This window comes from Cricetulus griseus, chromosome 7 (assembly GCF_003668045.3).
Source record: "Cricetulus griseus strain 17A/GY chromosome 7, alternate assembly CriGri-PICRH-1.0, whole genome shotgun sequence".
Taxonomy (NCBI): Eukaryota; Metazoa; Chordata; class Mammalia; order Rodentia; family Cricetidae; genus Cricetulus; species Cricetulus griseus.
In genome coordinates, this window is record NC_048600.1 from 119,629,773 (window position 1) to 119,648,455 (window position 18,683).

The 18,683-nt window shown below is 46.5% G+C and overlaps 1 protein-coding gene across 4 annotated transcripts in view; it reads right to left on the minus strand.

Annotated features, from left to right (window-relative positions):
- The window catches only part of Pecam1 (platelet and endothelial cell adhesion molecule 1), a 77,566-nt gene that overhangs the window by 31,182 nt on the left and 27,701 nt on the right, over window positions 1-18,683 (minus strand). For all 4 annotated transcript variants that reach the window (XR_003487405.2, XM_027427807.2, XM_027427804.2 and 1 more), the window contains exons 4-8: window positions 9,698-9,991; window positions 6,863-7,165; window positions 5,087-5,362; window positions 1,492-1,740; window positions 324-599 (exon numbers count right to left, since the gene is read on the minus strand). Coding sequence is in view for 3 of the 4 variants with exons in the window: in XM_027427807.2 (XP_027283608.1) it covers window positions 324-599; window positions 1,492-1,740; window positions 5,087-5,362; window positions 6,863-7,165; window positions 9,698-9,991 (1,398 nt within the window). In the remaining variant the exon portion in view is untranslated. The remainder of the gene's footprint in view (window positions 1-323; window positions 600-1,491; window positions 1,741-5,086; window positions 5,363-6,862; window positions 7,166-9,697; window positions 9,992-18,683) is intronic.

Genomic DNA, 18,683 nt, shown 5'->3' on the forward strand with positions numbered 1-18,683 from the left:
CACCAAGGTCAATGGCAGAAAAGAGTTCCGGCCTGCAGCTCTTGTGAAAAGGTACAAAACCAAGAAACCCCAAATACACAATATCAGCAGTTCCTTAAGACCAGCCACCTTCCCTTTTCAGGAGATTCAAGGGTCACTTGAAAGATCAAAAGGAATTACAATGGCCATGCCAAGAGCCCCCGTCTTTCTCAGAGCCGTTTGTGGGGGCTTAGTTCTGCTTTGATTGGCTGTGTGAGATACACAGGTACCATCCCTGTTATCCCCACAACCCCTAATTGACATCAAACCTTCCAGCCTGTTAAAGCCCTGCCCTTCTTGCTTACCTATCACCTTGACCCTCAGGGTCTCGCTGTACAACTGAGGGTGGGAATGGCAGTTGTTCGCCATGCACTGGTATTCCACATCTTCGATGGGCTCATCTGTGAATGCTGCTGGGTCATTGGAGGTCACCATGCGATCCAGGAAGACATTTGTGTCTTTTATAAGGTGGTAAGTGACAGGTGCAGTTCCATTTACAGACTGGCAGCTGATGGTTATGGCATGTCCTTTTATGATCTCAGCCTTGGCATCATGAAATATCCTAGGCTTAGACAGCATTTCTAGAACAACAGAGAAAAACAATCCAAATAAAACAGAAACAACAACCCAAATTTTGGGCTTGGCTTTCTCCATCGAGATCATGATTTCAAATGTCTGCCTGATTTACCATTAAGGGGCTCCTATAAGGTTACCAGGCAATGCCTGTCTGTGTGTGTGTGCATTTGGTAACACGGGAGGAGAAGAACTATGGTAGTTAGATGGGGATGTAGCCCAGTGGTAGAGCATTTGCCTAGCATGTGTAAGGTCTCAGGTTCAATTCCCAGCACTAGGGCAGTATAAGCAAAATAATGATATAATAGCTGGGTATGGTGGAACACACCTGCAATTCCACACCTGGGAGGGCAGGCAGGGAGATCGCAAGTTCGAGGCTAGCCTGGGCTACATAGTATAACCCTGTCCTGTCTCAAAGGAGAAGGGGAAGAAGAAGTGGGGAGCAATGAGGAGAAAGGAACAGGAGGAATAAGAGAATGGACGCGGAAGAGCTAGGTTTCGTGGCACCTGCCTGCCTGCAGGTTCACCAGCCAGGCACGATGTGGGCACTGGGAACTGAACCCAGGTCCTCTGCAAAAACAGCAAGTGCCCATAAACACTGTGTAATCTCTCCAGGCCCTGTGTGTGTGTATGTGTGTGTGTGTAATGAATATGAAGGTCAGAGGACAATTTGTAGGAGTTGTTCCTCTGTTTCTACCACGTGGGTCACAGGGACTGAACTCAGGTCGTCAGGCTTGGCAGCAAGCACCTTTATCCAGTAAGCCATTTTGCCCGTCCTTCCTGGCGTTCTCAACCTGCCTGAATCTGGTGAGCCTTTGAGACCACACTGGGGATGGCTGGCCATCCTCTCCTTGCTCCTACTCGACCATTGTGCATGTGAGGTTCTGGGAACATACTCACCGCACACCTTTATGTGTACCGGGTCGCTCCGCTTGACCACTCTGCCGATGCCTGCGGTACAGCTGTACATCCCACTGTCTCTGTCCTCGGCAATCTTGCTGAAATTCTGATCCTGAGACAAGATCATTGTTTCCTTCTGGATGGTGAAGTTGACTGAAGGTATGCCCGGGACAGAGCAAAACAGATCCAAAATTTTCCCTTGGTCCACTTCTTTGGAGGAGAATTGCAGCTTCGGTTTGGGAAACAGCTCTGAAGAACATTAAGTGGGAAGAAGGGAGATGTGGTTACCACCTTAATCCACTGCCTAGAGATGCTTGTGGTCCAGCTACTCTTAGCAGCATCAACTCGTACCAGCCTGTTCCTTACATACCTGATGGGCATGGTTTTCACGAGTCAGGGCTCACTCCAAATCTGAGATCTCACTGCAGGCTCTTCCTGAATTTTAATCTACAAGGATTCACTCATCCATTTATCGAGACAGGGTGTCAAGTAGCCTGGGTTGGCCTTGAACTAAGTAAGTAGCCAAGAATGACCTTGAACACCTGATCCTACTACCTCTGCCTCCCAGGTGTTGGGAATACAGGTGTGCACCACCACGCCTGGCTTACACAGTATTGACTGTAAGGGAGACCTTTTGCTGGGCATCAGGGAGATAAGAGTGCCCAGAAGACAGTCCAACTTCAAAGAACTCCTACCTAATGCTCAGTTCAGGAATAGTGTTAGCAGCAGAGCCCACAGAGAGGAAACTGAACTTCACCATGAGGAAATTAAGGGACCAGTCCTGAAGGGAAGTTGTCCTAGGCTGTTGACTAGAGAGAAAGTATATTAGATAGCATTTGGAAGTTCACTATGGAAGAAAGTGAATAGCTGGCCTGTTTGTATCTGAAGTCCTCAAAGGCAAAGCCTGCTAGTTCTCCATTCTCTCTCTTTCTTTTTCTTTAAAGATTACTTATTTATTTATTTGATGCACACTGGTGTTTTTCCTGTATATACTCTGTGTGAAGGTGCTGGATCCCCTGGAACTGGAGTTACAGACAGTTGTGAGATGCCATGTGGGTTCTGGGAATTGAACCCAGGTCCTCTGGAAGAACAGCTAGTACTTGCTCATAACCCCTGAGCCATCTCTCCACCCTAGCTCTCCATTCTTAATAACCAGCCCAGCATACATAATGTGTCCAGTATATATGATGAATTGATAGTTTTTCTTCTCTAGAAAAGAATGTATACCTTATCAAGAGCACTCCAAACATCTGTCATTACTAATAATCCGTGCTGGGAGTGATGGAGCACGCCTTTGATCCCAGCACTCAGGGGCAGAGGAAGGCAGATCTTTGTGTAGACCAGGCCAGCCTGGTCTACATAGGGAGTTCCAGGGCTACATGATGGGAAAGTCTCAAAAATAAATAGTAAACAAACAGGCAAATAGCTCACTAAATTGCTAGCACATGACATCACACCCTGTAACAGGAGGACCTACTGTAGTATGGTAATATCTCAATTGGCCAGTTGAAAACCTGCCCACCTGTAAGACTTGGGGGACAGTGGCTGTGACGGTATGCTCAGAGCTTGACATTTAGGGGTCTGGAGGAAGTTACTGAATGAATGGGTGAACTCCTGTATAAATGAACACTTTCAATGGAGAGCCGAGATCTTGTCCTTGGTTCAGCCCAGTCCTCCGACTAACCATAGGGCTACATTCCTATCGGGCTGGGAGTTAAGGACTTAGCACTGAGCACAGGAGTGAAGGTCTCCACCCTCAGCAACTAACATTCTAGAGGCTGAATACACACAGCCATTAGGATAAGTACAGGATATTTTTAGTGGTATTTCAGAGAAATAAAGCTGGGTACAGGGGTTAGGAGTCTGAGAGAACTTGAAAATGCATTGGGTCGGCAAACTAAATAGGCCTGGGGAGTATCTCTTGTTCTGCCACTTGGGTGGCTTGTAATTAGGCTAGTTGCTAACATTCCAGTCTAAGTTTCTGTATCATAAAATGTGTCTCATAACTACTATAATTGAGATGAGCATGAAATAACAAACACATATAAACCCATCACATGGCATTCAACAGTGGGAGATTGTTACTGTTGTTTTTTAATAAACTACGCTTCTGGGCATGGCGGTGTATGATTGGAATCCTAGTACCTGGGCAGTGAAGGCAGAAGGATCAGGAGTTCAATGCCAAAGTCTACTATGTGGTAAGTTCAAGGCCAGCCTCAGCTATATGAGATCCTGTCTTTAAAAAATGGGAGAAAGTGGTGAGATAGCCCAGGGGTTAAGAGCACTTACTGCTCTTGTAGACCTGGATTTGATTGCCAGTACCCATATCAGGCAGCTCACAACTACCTGCAACTCCAGATCTAAGCGCTCAGCATCACCTAAACACATATGACACACATAAACACACACAGACATGCACAAATTCTTTTTTTCAAAATTTTTTTGTTGTTTGTATTTTAGAGACAGGGTCTCACTATGTAGTCCTGGAACTCAACTTTGTAGACCAGGCTGACCTCAAACCCAAAGAGATCTATTTGCCTCTGCCTCCCAAGTGCTGGGATTAAAGGTGTGTGCCACCATGTCCATTAAAAATCTTTTAGAAAAAGGGTTGGGGTGGAATGTGGCTCAGCATTTAAGAGCACTGGCTACTCTTACAGAGGATCCAGGTTTGATTCCCAGCACCCACACGGTGACTCACAACTGTAACTCCAGTTCTAGGATGGCCTGCACCTTATTCTGGCTTTCATGGGCACCAAACATACAAGTGGGGCACAGACCTACATGTAGGCAAAATATCCATACACAAAATAAAATAAAAAATTTAAAAGCTCATGAAGATGAGTTTGGCAGAAAAGAAAGATATATACCAATAGAGATATTAGCTAACGCTCATTAGATGCAGACCTAGGTGTCTTATTTAAACATTGTGACAGTCCAATAAGATAATCACCACCAGGGGTGGGCCTAGGCCCTATCCCAAAGATATGATGGACTCTGATGACCCCCCATGGAAGGCCTCATCCTCCCTGGGGAGCAGAAAGGATATGTGATAGGTAGGGTTTTAGTTGGGGGGGTTGTAGGGGAGGATGGGAGGGAGAGGGAACTGGGATTGACATGTAAAACAATCTTGTTTCTAATTCAAATAAAAAAATATGCAAAAAAAAGATAATCGCCACCTATCTTATAAGATAACCACTATCCTATACTATAAGATAATCACCACCTATCCTATAAGATAATCACCATTCTATCCCATTGTATCTCACATGGTTGAGGCAAGTTCAAGGGTTTGGCACAGAAGTGTTGAGCCTCAGGGTTGGGTCAATGCCAGCACCTGAACACTACTCAGCCACCACCACAGCCAACTGCTGTATGTTGACTCTTTCCCACAAGCCCCAGTGCCCAGCCTAAACACACACATAGTCCACCTTGGATTGCAGTACAGAGTACTACTAGATAGCCCAGGTTAGCCTTGAGCTCATGCTCCTCCTGCCTCAGCCTCCCAAATGCTGGCATTATAGACGTGTGGAACTACGTCCGGTCACAATTGCCCCTTGAGCCCACCATTGCCAGCCGTCTCCCTCAGCATTCCTACCTGTTATGTTGACCATGATGCTGCTGACCTTGGAGATGCGGTTAGATTCCACTTTGCAGGTATAATGGCCACTATTCTCCACCGTGGCCATGACTGAGTAGAGAGCCTCAATGTTCCGTTTGGAGGTGGCCACAATAGTCTTGTCCTTTTGGATTATAATTTCTGGAAATTCCCGGACCAAGTGTGTCACTTGAACTGTGCACTTAATGTATAGCTGGTCTCCTTCTATGATCACTCCAGAAGGGTGGATTAGAAACTTGGGAGTAGAGAAGGACTCTACAAGAAAGTAGAAGATAAGCCAGTTGGACTCAAGTTCAAACCTGGACATTTCCTACTCTAATATTTGTGTGGGAGGAACTGTGTGTATGTGTGTGTGTCAGTGGCAGGAGTGAATTATACGTGTGTGTGAAGGGCAGAAGTGCACCTCAGATATCACTTCTCAGACACTGCTATATCTTTTGTTTTGCTTTACACACACACACACACACACACACACACACACACACACACACACACACACACGAACCACATGCATACTTGCTGACTATGAAGCCCAAAAGAGGGCATCAGATACCTGGAACTGGAGTTACAGATGGTTGTGAGCTGTCATGTGGGTGTGGGGCCTGGGAATCCAACCCAGGTCCTCTGGAAGAGCAGTCAGTGTGCATGACTATTGAGCCATCTTTCCAGCCCCATTTGCCTTGGTTTTTTTTGAGACAGGATCTCTAATTGGGTTGGGGCTGGATAAGAAGGCTTAGGCTGAGTAACCATGCAGTGTGTCAGAACCATGGAGTGTCTCTGGCTCCCGGGGCTGGGATTACAAGTGTGCACCACTATACCCAGCTTTACCTGCGTTTACTGACCAAGCTATCTCCCTAGTCCTTTTTGGCTCTTTTGGCTCCTCCCCTCCCACTACACCCTCCTTGAATGGATTCAGGTTCTCCTAAATGCTAGTCAAATGTTCTACCACTTAGCCATATCTCTAGTTCTCTCTTTCATTTTTTATTTTGAGAGAGGGTCTCACTAAATTGCCCAGACTGGCCTTGAACTTGTTCTGTAGCTGAGGCCAGCCTTGAATCTTCAGTCCTCCTGCTTCTGCCTCCTGAGTGGGTGGGATTACAGGCCTGCACTGGTAAACCCAGCCTCTGATTCCCTTTCTCTAACTTATTTCTTTTTAATTAATTTTATTTATTTATTTGACTTAGGGGAGAAAGAGTCTCACAGTTGAGGGCTAGTCTTGAACTCCTGATCCTCCTGCCTTTGCCTTACACAGGGCTGGGATTATGGTCTATGTACCAGGTTTTAAATTCTGAGAGCAGACACTTGGGGGAGGGTTGGGGTGGGGGGGAGTCTCAGCTTCCCTGATTCTGGGCTCCTTTTTGCTACATGCAACCTGTCAGCACCAAGAGTGTAAGCAGAAGCCGGACAGCGGTGGGGCACACTTTTTTTTTTTTTCTTTTTGAGGGTGGGGGGTTCGAGACAGGGTTTCTCTGTGGCTTTGGAAGATGTTATGGAACTCACTCTGTAGACCAGGCTAGCTTCAAACTCAGAGAGATCTGCCTGCCTCTGCCTCTGAAGTGCCGGGTGGCACACACCTTTAATCCCGGCATTCAGGAGACAGAGGAAGGCAGATCTCTGTGTGCTCTAGGCCAGCCTGGTCTACAGAGTGAGTGTCAGGACAGGCTCCAAAGTTACATGGAGAAACCCTGTCTTGAAAAACAAAAAACAAACAAACAAACAAACACAAAAAGAGTGTAAGGAGAGCAGGATTCTGACCCTGCACCGTAACGTATTCACTCCGGGTGGATTCTGAGGTCTGCATTTGGATCCCGGACATGATCCCAGCTTGACATCGGAACACTAGCACGTGGTCCTGCTCCTCGATGGGGAAATCCATTACCACGAAATTCTGGTTCGAAGTCTTGTCTCTTATTTGCTTCACAAGTTTTGTACCCAGTTCTACTTTTTCAATCTTAAAATATATCGGTGGCAGTTCTTCTTTCACAGAACAATTGACAGTCACAACTCCACCTTCTGTCACCTCCTTTTTGTCCAGTGTCACAGTGGGGCTGGGCACGCCTTTGGAGAATGAGAAAGTACAGTTAGGATCAGTTCCTCATTATGGCCCAGTCTCCCTTATCTGTTACTGTGGCTGATCACTCAGTCCAATGCCCTAGGTAATCACTAGGAATGTGGATGCCTGGCATACTACTGGGTATTTTAAAAATGTAAGATTGGTGTTCCCAATGGTTTACAATCCCCTTCCGAAGGTGGTGCAATTAGATTCCCAACTAGAACAGTTCAAACAGAAAAAATCTGGATGTGATGGCACACACCTTTCATCCCAGCTCTTGGGAAGCAGAGACAAGCAGATCTCTGTGAGTTTGAGGACAGTCTGGTCTATGTAGTGAGTTCCAAGATAGCCAGGCCTACATAGTGAAACCCTGTTAATTGTCTGAGTGAGTATGTGTGTGTGTGAGTGTGTGTGTGTGTGTGTGTGTGTGTGAGTGTGTGTGTGTGTGTGAGTGTGTGTGTGTGTGAGTGTGTGTGTGTGAATGTGTGTGTGTGTGTGTGAGTGTGTGTGTGTGTGTGAGTGTGTGTGTGTGAGTGTGTGTGTGTGTGTGTGTGTGGTGTGTGAGTGTGTGTGTGAGTGTGTGTGTGTGAGTGTGTGTGTGTGTGTGTGTGTGTGTGTGTGTGTGTGTGTGTGTGTGTGTAGATGCATGTGCAGGCCACAGGCCAATGAGGGGCATCTCAGTCAGTTGCTCTCCATCCACCTTATTTTTTGAGCTGGCTCTCTCACTGAACTTGGATCTCAATGATTCAACTAGGCTATTTGCTCCACCCACCTACCCCCAGGGATCCTGTCTACCCGCCCAGGGATCCTCCTGTCTGTGCCCCCAGGGATCCCTCTGTTTGCACCCCTCAGAGATCCCTCTGTCTACCCTCCCCAGGGATCCCTCTGTTTGCACCCCTCAGGGATCCCTCTGTTTGCACCTCCCAGGGATCCCTCTGTCTGCCCCCCTCAGGGATCCCTCTGTCTGCCCCCCTCAGGGATCCCTCTGTCTACCCCCACAAGGATCCTCCTGTCTACACCCCACCCAACTCTAGGATTACAGGCACACGCCATGCCTGGCTTTTTACATGAGTACTCAGGATTGCACTCAGGTCTTCTGTTTGAGTGGAAAGCAATTTACAGACCAAGCCTTCTTCTGGTAGTAGTAATACATCTACTGTTATAATGTATTAAATGCCTATTACAAGCCCGGTTCTTCACCTAGGATGTGGAAACTAGGCCAAATATAATCTCTCTTGAAATTTCATAGCCCCAAAAAGCAGCAGACAGATGTTTGAGAAACAGTCACATGTTTCATAACAGCTAAGATACAACCTGATAAATGTTGTTCAGTGATGTCATTCCAGGAATAAAGTAAATTTACCCAGACTAAGGTGGCATAGTATCACTAGATGAGACATCTCATGGGCCTATTATTGCCTGTGTTGTTCATCATTGACTGAAACATTGTACATTATTCAATGTATACATGGTCCACCAGTGGGCTGGAAGCTGTGCACCCCACCTACAGGATACCTTTAACTAACCCCTCTCCATAGCCCCAACTGACTACCTTGTTACCATCACTCTACTAATAAGGACTCCAGAGTTTGTCTTTATTACATTTTATTTACTATTTGTTTAATGTCATGTGTGGTCCCAAGAGTGCTATAGTGTACATGTGGAGGTCAGAGGACCCTATAGGACTTTTGGGAACTAGTTTAGACTCTCTCTTCCACCATGTGGGTTCAGGGGATTGAACTCAGGTCATCAGGCTTGGCAGCAGACCCTCTGAACCACCTTGGTGGCCCCTGATCCTGAAGTTTAAAATGGCTAATGGACTTGTGCAGATGGTAACCCAGGCAGAAAGACTGCAGTCTTGTTTATTTCTTGAGACAGGGTTTCTCTGTGTAGTCCTGACTTTCTTGGAACTTGCTTTGTAGACCAGGCTGGCCTTGAACTCAGAGATCCACCTACCTCTGCCTTCTGAGCACTGGGACTAAAGGCGTGCACCCCTACTCCAGGCTGGAGTGGCATAGCCCAATGGCTTTCCTGCAACTAGACATCGAGGCACAAACGCTGTAAGCACTGGCGCCCTGGGAGAAATCAACTCAGTGGAGTAAATGCTACAGAAGAAACTCAGTATCTGGGTGTGGGGGCACATGTCTGTTACCCCAGTGTGCTGGAGACTAAGGCAGGAGGATTGTTCCTAGGTCTTAGTGAGGCCAGCCGGGCTGTCAGGAGATTGTGTTTCAGAGAGGGTATGGGGAGAATAAAGCAAGCCATTGAGTAGAGGCCTGAGGAAAGAAGGGGACAGTGTAGTCTGTGTGAGATAAGGAGGATGGGGAAGGGAGCTCCCATAAGGGGGAAGAGAATCCAAAAGGAAGAAATCAGAAGCATACTTGTACACGACAGTGTTTCTAAAGCCTATGTCTTCAGGTTAGGAGAATGCCAGGTAGTGAGTGGGAAGGGTGATGAGAGATGGACAGATAAACCAGTGTGACTGCTCCTTCTCGGATACTGTTCGTGCTTGGCCATGTACAAACCCCAGGACTCACCTTTCACCAACAGCTGATATTCTTGGGTGGTTTTCTCCTTGCTGTTCAGGACCACGGTGCATTTGTACCTCCCTGAATGGAAGACCCGAGCCTGGGGAATGAAGATGCTCTCTGTGTACTCCGTGGAGGAGATGTTGAACAACAGCATTTCATCCTTATAGAACAGCACCTGGTGATGGGACCTGACTTTCGAGGTGGTGCTGATATCCACAAGGCACTCCAGGGTCACGCTGTACCCGTTCGGTATCTCCCAGGACGGCAGGCTTTTCATGTGGATGCTGTTAATGGTGAAAGCTAAAGGCAAAGCAGACATTGTTATCATGGAAACAGCATCATCCAGAGGTGGACACATGGATGGAAACATATTACATATACATCACACACACACACACACACACACTATACACACACACCAAACACACATACATACCACACAAATACCACACATACCACACAAATACCACACAACATACACACACACACACACATACACACACACACACACACACACACACACATACACACACCACAAATACAAAATAAGTCTTCAAACATTTTTTTCAAAAAAAAATAATCATAACCGGGTGGTAGTGGCACACACCTTTAATCCCAGCATTTAGGAGGCAGACGCAGGCAGATTGCCATGAGTTTGAGGCAGCCTGGTCTACAGAGTGAGTTCCAGGACAGCCAGGGCTACACAGAGAAACCCTCAAAATAACAAACAAGCAAAAAAGAATTCATAAGTTGTTTTGACAGATATATAGGAGAGTGGCCAGAATGTGGTACACAGTAGTTCCTTAATAAACAGTGACTCTCCATCCTAAAGTCAGACATGCCCAGGAGTGTTCCACCCCTCCCAGCCCTCATGGGACCATCATGGGACCATCATGGCTCTAGTTGTCCCTTTCTCTCTCTCCCCACAGTCCCTTTGTCCTCCTGTAGCTCTCTTCTTCATTCCCTTCCCCTTTTCCCTCTCTCTTCCTTTTGTCTCTCTCTTTTTTTTTTACATTTAAGATGTTTTCTCTAGTAACTACTTTCAAAACACTGTGGAAAAATACAGACCACATTACACAAAACTAAGGTACAATACTAGTGAGATGTGAGGGCTAACATCTGTAAATTCCAGCATTTGGAAGGCTGGGCCAGGAGAACTGCTGTGAGCTCAAGGCCAGTCCAATTCAGGAGTGAAACTATGTCTCAAGTGAGACTGCATCTCAAGGTTAATAAATAAACAAACAAATAAACAAGCGAACAAATAAATGAGAGAGAGAGAATAGTAAGACTATAGCAAATTCAAGGCCAGTCGGGGTTTCTCCTAGTGAGTTCAAGCAAGTAAAGGAAATTCTAAAATCTCAATAAACAAACAAACGTACTGAGGGAAGGTGGGGATCCCCTCGGGGGTGGGGTGCCTGCCTTGCATGTGCAATGGCCTAGCTTCCATCCCTACTACCACAACAAAAGTGTGCACTGAGGCTGGAGTTATAACTCAGAGATAGAGTCCGTAGGTATGAGTTCAGAAAGCACATTAGGGAAAAAAAACAACAAGCTTTAAAAAAATAGTCAGTACCCAAAATAGATGTCTTTAAGTATAACCAATGAAACTCCCTATGCTGTGGCCAGCTGGTGTTTGCTCTTTAGAGGGTTCAGAGGTGTTACCAGAGGGAAGACTTGAAACCACTTCTTTTTTTTTTTTTTTTTTTTTTTTTTTTTTGTTGGAGTTTTTGGGGTTGGTTGGTTTTTGGTTTTCAAGACAGGGTTTTTCTGTGTAGCAGCTCCGGCTGTCCTAGAACTAACTCACTTTGTAGACCATGATGGCTTCAAACTCACTGAGATCCACCTTCCTCTGCCTTCCGAGTGCTGGGATTAGAGGTGTGGACACCACCCCCGGCCTTAAGTCTCTAGCTCATACAGCTGAGGATAATGAACTTTTGGTCCTCCTGCCTCCACCTCCTAACCAGGCTGGCCTCCAACTCACAGAGATCCGCCTGCCTCTGCCTACCGAGTGCTGGGGTTAAAGGCGTGTGCCACCAACGCCCGGCTGGCTCTCAACCTTTCTAATGCAGCTAATACAACTCCTCATGCTGTGGTGACCCCAACCATAAAATCATTTTTTGTGCTACTTCATAACTGTAATTTTGCTACTGTAAATTGTAATGTAAATTCTGATATTCAGGATATCTGATATGTGACCCCTGTGAAACAGTCGTCTGACCCTCAGAGGGGTTGTGACCTACAGGTTGAGAACCACCATCCTAAATGATGGGACTATGCTCTGTTTACAGAGACATAGATAGGGGCAAAACACGCTTACACATAAAATAAATAAACCTTAAAGAAGTCTGGAGACAATTTTTTAAAAGATAATTTTAAAGCTAAGCATAGTGGCTGGCTCACACCTGTAATTCTCTCACTAGGAAACGGAGGCGGGAGGTTCCCTGTGAGTTAGAGGCATACACGCATACACAAGTTCCTGGTTATGCCTCTGACCTGCTTACACAGAGACAACATGCCACACACTACAAACCTTCAAACCTGGCAGCGGACCAGGGTAAATGGAAATGTATGTGGCTAAGAGAAATTTGGAGACTAGAGATGGTGTTGGAAGATATCAGGTCAACTGTAGTGGTTTGAATGAAAATGGCTCCCGTATGCTCATAGGGAGTGGCACTATTGGGAGGTGTGACCTTTTGGAATAGGTATGGCTTTTTGGAGGATGTGTGTCACTAGGGGTGAGGAGTTTTGAGGTCTCAGATGCTCAAGCCAGGCCTGGTAGCTCACTCTTTCTTCCTGCTGCCTTGGATCCAGATGTAGGGCTCCCAGCTACCTCTCCAGTATCAGGTCTGCCTGTGTGTTGACATACTTTGTCATGTGTGGTCATGCTGTTAATGGACTGAACCTCTGAACTCCAAGCCAACCCCATTAAATGCTTTCCTTTGTAAGAGTTGCTGTGGTTGACCAGAGGGTATGACGAACACCTTTATCCCAGCACTCAGGAGGCAGAGACAGTTGGATCTCTGTGAGTTCAGGATCAGCCTGGTCTACAGAGCCAGTTCCAGGACAGGACCCAAAGCTACACAAAGAAACCCCGTCTCAAAATAAAAAAGGAAAAAAAAGAGTTGCCATGGTCAGGGTGTCTCCTCATAGCAACAAAAGTCTAACTAAGACATGTACAGAGAGTTATGCCAGCCAAATAAGGTCCTGTTGCTTAGATAAGGCCCCCTAAAAGCTCAATTCTTACCAGAGTCCCTAGTGAGAGGGAAATATCCATAGATCATAACTACCATGTATGTTAAATAATAGTCTACATCTCCATATTGTCACCAGGAAAAAATCTCCAGGACTCAGCATTCTTGGATCACCTTGCTATATCCACACGTACTATGTCAGACCCGTTAAGGGAAGGAATCTGAGCTGAACTCTGTTCCCTCGACAGATTCACATGTTAAATCCTATCCTCCAGTCTTGTAGAATGACTCTATGTGGACCTCAAACCTGTACTGAGGCCATTAAATTAAATTAAAATGAGCCAGTAGTGTGGGCTCTGGTCCACCGGATCTGTGTTCCTGTCATGTGAACAGATCCCACATGAAGACTTAGGCTGGGCCCGTGCCCGTATACGGTGACTAAGGCAAAAGGATTGCTTTCAATTTGAGACCAGTCTGGCTACATACTAGGTCTTATCTTTAAAAAGGAAGGCAAGAAAGAAAAGACAAAGAGAGGTGGCCATCCAGGACCAAGAGAGACTGCAGAAGCCAGACTAGTCAACAATTTGATCTTGGATTTGCAGCCTTCTGAGAAGCCATACTTTTTTCTCTTCATTTCACCCAGTCCGTGGTGTTTGCTGTGTTAGCCTAAGCAGACTAACACAGATGGAGTTACACATGGTGGCACACCCCCATAAACAAAGCATTTAGAAGACTGAGGAAAGATTATTGCTGTAAGTTCAAGACCCATTTGGGCTACATAGTAAAACTGTGCCTTGGCGGGGACAAAACATTGATAGGATGTTTGCCTAGCATGCATGATGAAGCCCTGGGTACAGTCTTCACCACAGTATTTTTAAAATGAAAAGGGCCGGCAAGATGGCTCATCAGGTAACAGTACCTGCCACCAAGCCTGGTGACCCAAGTTCAATCCCTGGAACCCACATGGTGGAGATACAGAGACCCTACTTCATCAAATTATCTGATCTTCACATGCGGTCTGTGGTCCCAATTATTACTATTATTATTTTAATTTTAAAGAAGAAACTAAAACCTGTCTCAACACACACACACACTCACACTAGCTTGGCATGGTGGTACATACCCATAATGCCTGCACTCAAGAGGCAGAGACGGGTGAGTTGGCCAGCCTGGTCTACATAACAAGTTCCATGTCAGCCAGTGCTACAAGGTAAGACCCTGTCTAAAACAAACACCCTACCCCTCCAAACCCAACATTCACAAAGCTGTCTTATAAAGGGGCAGAGAGTATAGTTCTACTTGTTTGCCATGTGTGAGCCCTGGGCTCTTCCTCCAGCACCAGGAAAAGAGAAAAACAACCACCACAGCAGAGTCTGGGAGCTGGGATCCCAGGGCTAGACAAAGCTCCACCAGGGAAGCTCCGAGACTCATTTCTAGCCTCGTTTCCACCAGTGGATTGTGCTTGTTTCCCTTTGGGAGTCTCCAAAATCCTCTAACTTCCAATGAACTGAGCAGAGTTGTACCAGGCTCTTGGGAGGTAGAGGGAGGTCAGGAGTTCAAGGTCAGCATGGGCTACTCAGCAAGTCTGAGGCTAACCTGGGCTATATATTAAGACCCTGTCTGAAAAACACACATAAAGCAAGGGCTGGGATTCAATGACTAAAGTTCCAGGCTAGCTAGGGCTACATAGTGAGACCCTGTTTCAAACAAAAAAGCGGGGGTGAGGGGGGATAACTAACAGGAAGTTCCCATATGTTCCAACTCCTCAAAGTAGAGCCTGCTGCCTGTGCCCTGCTTGCTTTTTCATGAAGATTTCAAGGTGCATGTCCCCCAAAATGTAATGTAAATATAAATGGGAAAAGATGAAATTAAAGTAACTCTTCACAGAAAATTTTCACGCACACATAAAACACAGGAAATTCAGAAATGCTCCAGGACTTGACCTCTTTCTGAAACCCTGTCTTGGAAAACAGAAAGAAAGATAGAAAGAAAGAAAGAAAGAAAGAAAGAAAGAAAGAAAGAGAGAGAGAGAGAGAGAGACAGAGGGGAGGGAGGGAGGAAGGAAGGAAGGAAGGAAAAGACTTGACCTCCTATCAGGAACTGAAGACCACCTTCGCCTTGGGCAGTCAGCTACTCCATTCTGTTGTCTGCACCAGATCCCACTCAGACCAGGACGGCCTCCACCTTTGTAGTGGACGATGACTTTAAAGTTTAGATCCTCCTGTCTCCACCTCCCAGTTTTTCGAGACAGGGTTTCTCTGTGTCGCTTTGGAGCCTATCCTGGCACTCACTTTGGAGACCAGGCTGGCCTCGAACTCACAGAGATCCACCTGCCTCTGCCTCCCGAGTGCTGGGATTAAAGGCATGCGCCACCAACGCCCGGCTCTCTCCAAGTCTTTTAATCCAACCAGGCTGGTTAATCACCAGAATCTCCAGGAATTGCTAGAATTGCCAGGAGTGCCTCCCCTCCAGGAAATCTGCTCCACCTAGAGCCTAGCTAGGGCAGGGGAGGGCTTGTTATCCCTTTAATGAGATAAGAAATGTTTCCTTCTTAGAAGTCTCCTGCCTTGGGGCAGCTGCTTGCAGCCTTTAGCAGAGTTCACCGTTTAGCCCTTGTAAATGTCCTTCTATTTCCTTTTTTCCTCCCAGATACTGATCAAAGTCTGGGCTTTCCGGTTCCCTGAGCTTCCTCACTCAGTCTTGGAAGCTCATCCTCAGCTGCTGCCTGCTAACCCTCCCACCCCACTCCCCACCCCCACTGCAAAAGGCTTGGCTCTCTTTCTTCTCCATTTCCCTGAAGTTTCATAGCTAGGCTGCTCTGTTGGTTCTCTTTCAAACACTAATAAAACTGTCCTCTGAACTCTAAAAAAATGTTCAAAGCTGCGCATAATGGTACAGGACAGAAAGAAGCTGTCTCAAAGAAGAAAGAAAAATTAGTTGGGTAGTGGGGGTGCAAGCCTTTTATCCCACCATTTGAGAGACAGAAACAGGTGGATCTCTGTGAGTTTGAGGCCAGCCTGGTCTACGGAGTGAGTTCCAGGACAGGCTCCAAAGATACACAGAGAAACCAAAACAAAAAAAAAGAAAAAAAAGTTCAAAGCAAATTCAACTAAAGCTCCAAGTGTGGCTTTTTTTTGGGGGGGGGGCGGTTCAAGACAGGGTTTCTCTGTGGCTTTGGAGGCTGTCCTGGAACTAGCACTTGTACATAGACTGCTCTTGAGCTCACATAGATCCTCCTGCCTCTGCCTCCGGAGTGCTGGGATTAAAGGCATGTGTCACCACCACCTGGCCCAAGTGTTTTTTTTTTTTTTTTTTTTTTTTTTTTTTTTTTGAGACAGGGAGCCACTATGTAGCCCTGGCTGGCATGGGACTCACTAGGTAGACTATGCTGTCCTTGAATTCACAGAGATCCACCTGTCTTCTCTCTTCCTCCGAGGCTGGGATTAAGGTATGCACCACCATGCTTGGCAAGTGTGGCTTTTGTAGTGAGACTGCTGTCTCTCCTCAGGGCTAAATTCTTTAGCGCACACACATCCAGTTTTCTCTAACACATACCCACTTGTGCAACGTTCACCTGGCTCACTGCTCACTGGAAGGAACTTTATATTGCCAGCCAGCCAGCAGGATAGAAGGGGAGTGGACATTGCCGAAAATTTAAGGAAGCAGGTGCCCTGACACACACCTCTAATCCTAGCACTCGGGGCAGAGACAAGAGGGCTACCAAGAGGCCAGTCTGGTCTACAGTTCCAGAAGATGCCATGGGCACTGCATACACATGCTTCACAGACCTACTTGGAGGCAAAGTACCCACACACATAAAATTATGCTGACACTTGGGAGGCAGAGGCAGGCGGATCTTTGTGAGTTCGAGGCCAGCCTGGTCTACAAAGCAAGTGCCAGGACAGCCTCCAAAGCTACACAGAGAAACCCTGTCTCAAAAAACAAAAAAAGCAAAAACAAAAACAAAAAAGGGCTGTTGAGATAGCTCAGCAAACAAAGGCTATTATTGCCATGCCTGATTGACTGAGTGGGTTTGGGGATCCCTAGGACCCACATGGTGGGAAAGAATTAACTCCTGCAAGTTGTCTTCTGACCTCTACATGCACATCATGGAATGCACACACATATACAAGTAAAGGCACTCACACACACACACACACACACACACACACACACACTAAAAATGTATTAAAAATTAAAAAGAAAGAAAAAAAAAAAAAACTTTCCAGAATGAGCCCTGCCCAGCTCCTCACCATAACAGGGAACATGGACACAATAAACTGTTCACTATCATGGCAACCACCCTGCGCTAGCCAGCCTTCAGAATGACCCGTTGCCTCCTGCTTGTCACGACTCCCACATTCTACCAGGGTTAACTATGTGACTCCAGCAGAGCTGGAATGTTCCTTCTGATGTCAGTCACAGACATGTGAGGCTTCCATTAAGCTCATTCCTCCAGGACCTTAGCACTGGGTCAAGCCAGATGTCACAATCCCACAGGAGCAGCTTAGAGGCGGGGCGTCTCACCAGATGAAGAACTAGATCCTGCAGTGCACAGCCACAAGCGTGCTCAGAAGCCCGTGGCCCAGGGTCAGTCAGGCCTTCAGGACCAAAAGTTTGTCTCTCATCACATGAGAGCTGGAGCCAGAGTTACCCCCAAGACTATATAACTTTCAGCCACTGAGTCTTGGGATAATTTAAGTTTGTTAAAAAAATATCTATTTGCAGCTGGCAGTGGTAGCACAGGCCTTTAATCCCAGCACTTGGGAAGCAGAGGCAGATGGATCTCCTGGATCTCCGTGAGTTCAAGACCATCCTGGTCTACAGAGCGAGTTCCAGGACAGCCAGGGCTATTACACAGAGAAACCTTGTCTCCAAACACACACACACACACACACACACACACACACACACAGAGAGAGAGAGAGAGAGAGAGAGAGAGAGAGAGAGAGAGAGAGACTTGCTTATTTGAAGATAATCTTGCCATGCAGCTCAAGCTAGCCTCAAACTCTTCATAATCCTGCCTTAGTAGTACTGGGACTACACTGTGAGCTACCACAACCCTCTCCCAGCCCTTTTATGCTCTGTTAACACTAAGTGGCCCAGTTTGACTGGCCACTCCCCCGTAACCTTAGCAGCCCTCGAATGTGCAACCCAGCTTCAGCTTCCTGAGTAAGTACAACAGAACTGTGTCCCAGGGCCTGAACTGTGGGGTAATTTGATTTTATTTATTCATTGTTTGTTTGAGACAGGGTTTCTCTATGTATCCCTGGCTGTCCTGGTACCAGGCTGGCTTGAACCCACTATGCAGGCAAGGATTAGTTTGAGTTTTGAATTTTATCATCTTTCTGTCTCTAATGCTTAAGTTCTTGGATGATGGCAGGCCTGTGTCACCAGGTGTGGTTTAGGCAGTACTGGGATCAAACCTAGGGCTCAATGCTCACTAGACAAATGCTAAGGAATATCCCTGGTCTTTTTATTGGTCTTTGGGTTTTGTTGTTGTTTTGGCGTTTTGAGACAGGATTTCTCTGTGTAGCCCTCGCTGTCCTGGACTTGCTCTGTAGACCAGGCTGGCCTGGAACTCATAAAGATCTACCTGCCTCTGCCTCCCCACCCCCACCCTCACCCTTCAGCTTGGCCTTTGTTTTTTGTTTTTGTTTTTGTTTTTTTGAGACAGGGTTTCTCTGAGTAGCTTTGGAGACTATCCTGGCACTCACTCTGTAGACCAGGCTGGCCTTGAACTCACCCAGATCCGCCTGCCTCTGCCTCCCAAGTACTAGGATTAAAAAAAGGCAATGGCC